General features: G+C 33.8%; 1 protein-coding gene across 1 annotated transcript in view; it reads right to left on the bottom strand.

The window, feature by feature from the left end:
• Positions 1–81: 81 nt before the first annotated feature.
• The window catches only part of LOC108746989 (matrix metalloproteinase-2-like), a 170,087-nt gene continuing 165,561 nt past the window's right edge, over positions 82–4,607 (bottom strand). Inside the window, exons 7-11 of the mRNA XM_018484173.1 lie at positions 3,915–4,312; positions 3,184–3,482; positions 2,822–2,925; positions 2,215–2,482; positions 82–1,784 (exon numbers count right to left, since the gene is read on the bottom strand). Of these exons, the coding sequence (XP_018339675.1) occupies positions 2,223–2,482; positions 2,822–2,925; positions 3,184–3,482; positions 3,915–4,312 (1,061 nt within the window). The 3' untranslated portion in view covers positions 82–1,784; positions 2,215–2,222. The remainder of the gene's footprint in view (positions 1,785–2,214; positions 2,483–2,821; positions 2,926–3,183; positions 3,483–3,914; positions 4,313–4,607) is intronic.

Genomic DNA, 4,607 nt, shown 5'->3' on the forward strand with positions numbered 1-4,607 from the left:
ACACAAATAAAGCACGAACTGACAATATATAAAATACGTATAGAGCATATAGTCGCCACATTACATTAATTTTCTCTTAAATTTGGAATTAAGAGATTGGAGTTTTCGCCTCGTAGTAAAACTTGCGAGACGCATCACTTCAATACGTTTGCTTCTCCGTAACAAAGATATACTCAACTAGGAGACAAAATTGTTGAGTTAATCGAAAAAACAAATACAATATCATTTATTTCGTTTGTCTTCGTTTTGATGCTGCGCGCTTTACGGACATATAGTACACTCTGCAATACGCGCGACTTATATACTATTATATAATTATATATAATGTTCATATATATATATATATATATATATACAGAGGTGTATGTCGGGAATACAAATACTATAAACTTCGCAGAGAAAATTTGCGATACGCGATATTAAAATTGCAGTCAATTTCTTTTTTACAAAAATTTAATTAGCAATCACCTTCACCATTTACTTACAGTTTTTTATTAATTAAATTCTCTTAGTTACTGAAGCTTTAGTATTTATAAAATTCTGTCGAACTGAGATCCACTCAAGATTAAATGTGGAGTGAGATTTCATTATTTATTTTCACTCTTGAGACCTCTATTCGCTTAAAAATCTCATGCTGGGAAGAAATAAGCTTAAAATAAATCAGGAAGTACGCTCGCAAAGTTTATGCAAAATATCTCAGATACACCGACACTGTATATAAATCTGCGAAATTGATTCTGTTCTACTTCCTTGATATTACACTAACTACTTGATCGCGCGTGGTATATAAATATCACAGTTTACAAAACTGGTGACACTGCGTTTTGCCCGTGTCCTCTTTTGCTAAATTATACGGTATCAATAATTAATACAATATTTATATAAAATGTGTTTTGTCGGAATCGACTAATTTTATTGTTGAGATTGTCGATTCGACAGTTCAACTAATAAATCACGCGTCACAATTTATAAAAGGACGTGATCACGGAATTTTTTGGTCCTTGAAAGGGATATATATAACTGAGGATCCCTATCTCGATTTATAAATCTGTAAAAAGAGTATCGAAAAATGTTGGATGGATTTTCGGCAGTGATAAATTGTTCATAAATTATCGCAAAATTGTCTGTAAAATACTCTCAAAGGAATCTCGTTTCCTCTCGCATCTTCGAGGACCCGTCGCTCATCTGTTATGCGATATAAAAAAGTTACGTCTTAAGTTAATTACTTTGTATGTAAATGCGGTCGTGTAAAATGCAGTATACAAAAATATGCTCCTGCGCAGCGTGATGGCACGGTCTATTCCAGGATTGATGATATGGACCTAAGTCACATTCTTTGTAAGAGAAAATTAAATGTCAATACAATTTTATCGACGTAAAAAATAAGTAAAAGATATACAGAAAAAATTTTTCCTCGTAATATATATTTTAAAATGTTCTAATTCGTCGCCATTTCATATATCTTCTTTGAAAACGTAGCTTCGTGACTTAGTTCGATATCATTCTTGGAGCTTCGTATGTACTGCTATCTCTCCATCGGAAGGCTCAACGACAAGATCGATTCCGATAGCTGTGATCCATCCGTGCCGCAGGCATTCCTTTGAACCGATATATACGAACAGTTGGTCTTCCATCTTCGGTGTTTGCCGATCTGTCGACATCCACGCTTTAAGAATCCGGTTGACTTTCTGATATTCGTATTTCGCACGAGAAATTCCCATATATGAGGTACAATGCTCTGCGTTGCACATCATCAGTTGGAAGGGACATGTACGTTATATAATCTGAAAGCACAAGAAGATAGAAAAACATGATAGCTGTTCTCTGACTTTTGAAATGCTTGATTTAAATGCATTTAAAATTTAACTGCTAATGTTTATTCGGACCATGTGAAATTTTATAAAACTTTACAAATGGAATGATATATAATTTCATTTATACACAATTATTATATATATTAATGAAATTATAAATGATATACTCGGCTCGGTTTTAAATTATTTGTATTAAATTCTATATATCATTAATTATTTTTATATACTAACTGCATAACATTATAGGTATAACTTTCATTTTATAATAATTACATATTTCATGACATTTTAAATTCTGAATTAATATCTATTTAATATTAATCAACGTTAGAAATATCTTAAAGCTTCTTCTTTGATTATACCATTCTTTAAAAATTAATGAATAGCAATAAATAATTACCTCTATTTTTACACGTATATTATCCTCATGACGAAACTCGCTGCGACCATGGCAAATATCGACGTGATTTTTCCCATGGCGACAGTGGCGGAAGCCGAAACAATGCTCGACTTCCTAGGCAGGTTAGTCTCGATGTCGTTAGTCTCCACTTCCGGTGGCGAACAACCCATCCAGACCGGTGCCGACAATTTTTGTTTTTCGTGCGCAACCCTCATTCTGAGATCGTCAAACTCCCAGAAACCCTTGCCTTTGAAGAAGTACGTCTTGCCTATCGAAAAGAAGGAAGCATTACTTTCTTATTAGAAAGTCGATAGACAAAGTTACACATAGAGAATTATTTATAAAACGTTAGAAGAATCAAGAATTAAAATAAAAGTTGTGTAAAGTATTAAGAAACTATATATATGTATAGTTGCTTATTATCTCTTATGTTGAAAATATATAGATTATTTCTATATTAAAAATGTATTATATTTGGCGTTAAAAGTAATTTAAATTTATTCATATATAAATATATATAATAAATTGTCTAAATAAAATAAATATTTAACTAATTGTATTTATAATAAAGTTATTTTTTTCGTGAATGTCACTTTTTGAAATTTACCATTTTTCCATTGAAAAACGGCATCGATGTCATTGCCAACGCCGGCGAACATGCTCATATCTCTGGGATAATCGAGTTCCACATAATTAACCAATTCGTCGAACCTGTGGAGCAGAAGATTAAATTGGAGAATTAAATTTTATTTATATGGATTAAAAAGAGTAGGAGTCCAACGTGAATCGGATTACAAGTGCACAAATTTCATTTTATGTCCGAAGAGATATGGAACGCATTTCAGTTCAGATTATTTTTCATTTAATATCAGACAAAAATTGTTGTACCGAAATTGATGAGTCTAGAATTATAATGAACTTTAAGCAATATAATAAATGAGAGAGTACAAATTTGACTTGAGAAATCACCTCCAATACATGGAGCCACTGAAGAAGTAGGTCTTGCCGTTATGACCCCACACCATGGCGCCGTCAATCTTCTCCAAGGAAGCTGGCAACCCCAGATTTGTAAGTGGTTTTGGATAACCTGGTTCCAGATTGTTGGCATTGAAGACGTAGTACTCGCGACCAATGAAGAAGACTATCTTCTTATCCGGTCGCTCATACACGGCGTCCACATGATCGATACCCGATGGCAGATTGAATAACCTCGTGATCTCCGCCGGATATCCTTCATAGATTCCGTGATCGCCTATTCGCCATAGATACTGCAATGCGGATTCAAGCAAAGAGAATTTCTTAGTATACACACAGATTCCAACTTTATTAATTATTTATCTTCCTCAGAAATTATAAGAAAATTTGTTACACGTTTCATTTAAATTGTAAAATACAAGATATATTATATAAATGTACACGTATGTAATAATTATTTTAAACGTAATATTTTGAATATTGACAATGTAAATAGACAAATATATCATGAATTATTTTATTTTATGCTCGGAAATTAAAAAAGATAAGATATAAAATGTTAGACGCACATTCTTTTGCCCCTAGAAAATAGATATCGAGATTCTTTTCCTTGCGATAAAGCGAAGTAATATAGCGTTTAAAAGGCTCATTATCATATCGTTCTGAGATACAGCAAATTTTTTTATAATTTTTTATTATTCTTTTTTTAAAATTTGGTTGCTTACTCGTCCTTTGAAGATGAAAACCTCTCTGCGGATGATGCTGATGGCGTCGTAGCTTGTGTCGCACTTGTCGGGCACGTTGTCCCGCTGCGGTGGAGTCCACCGATGTCTAAACCTCGGCGTGGGCCTCATCGTCGTCGTTGTCGTCGTCGTCGTCGACCATGTCGTGTGATGTCGATGGGGTTTGTGCGGCCGATAGTCGGGTTTCTGTGGGTAACGACCCGGTTGTCGAGGCCTGTCGTCGTCCGGATAGTGATTGGGCCTGGTGGGTCTCGTCCTCCAAGGCCTATATGTCGTTGTTGTTGTCGTCGTTGTTGTAGTTGTTGGAGGTGGCGGTGGTGGTTGTTCTGGTGGCAATGGTCCACCTGGTATATTGCCCCATAGTTTGCCTTCAGGAGCTCCTGAAAAACCATTTTGTTCGTTCATTTCGTTTCTGTTCTCTTAATCGATCGTTTAATTTGTAAGTCTGTCAAAATTAAAATTCGTAAGCGCGCAACATTAATCTATTTAAACTAATTGGTAATTAAAAACATAATTTATTTATTTAGCAGAATTTATTGGAATATTTTTTTGTTAACGGTAGCAAATCGGGACACGTAGAATGAAAATGGACTGAAGAAGATTGTAAATTACTAATTAATTTATTAAAAATATTAATCGTAATAAATTATTGTACTATATAAAAAATATAATATA

This window comes from Trachymyrmex septentrionalis, unplaced genomic scaffold, assembly GCF_001594115.1.
Source record: "Trachymyrmex septentrionalis isolate Tsep2-gDNA-1 unplaced genomic scaffold, Tsep1.0 scaffold19, whole genome shotgun sequence".
Taxonomy (NCBI): Eukaryota; Metazoa; Arthropoda; class Insecta; order Hymenoptera; family Formicidae; genus Trachymyrmex; species Trachymyrmex septentrionalis.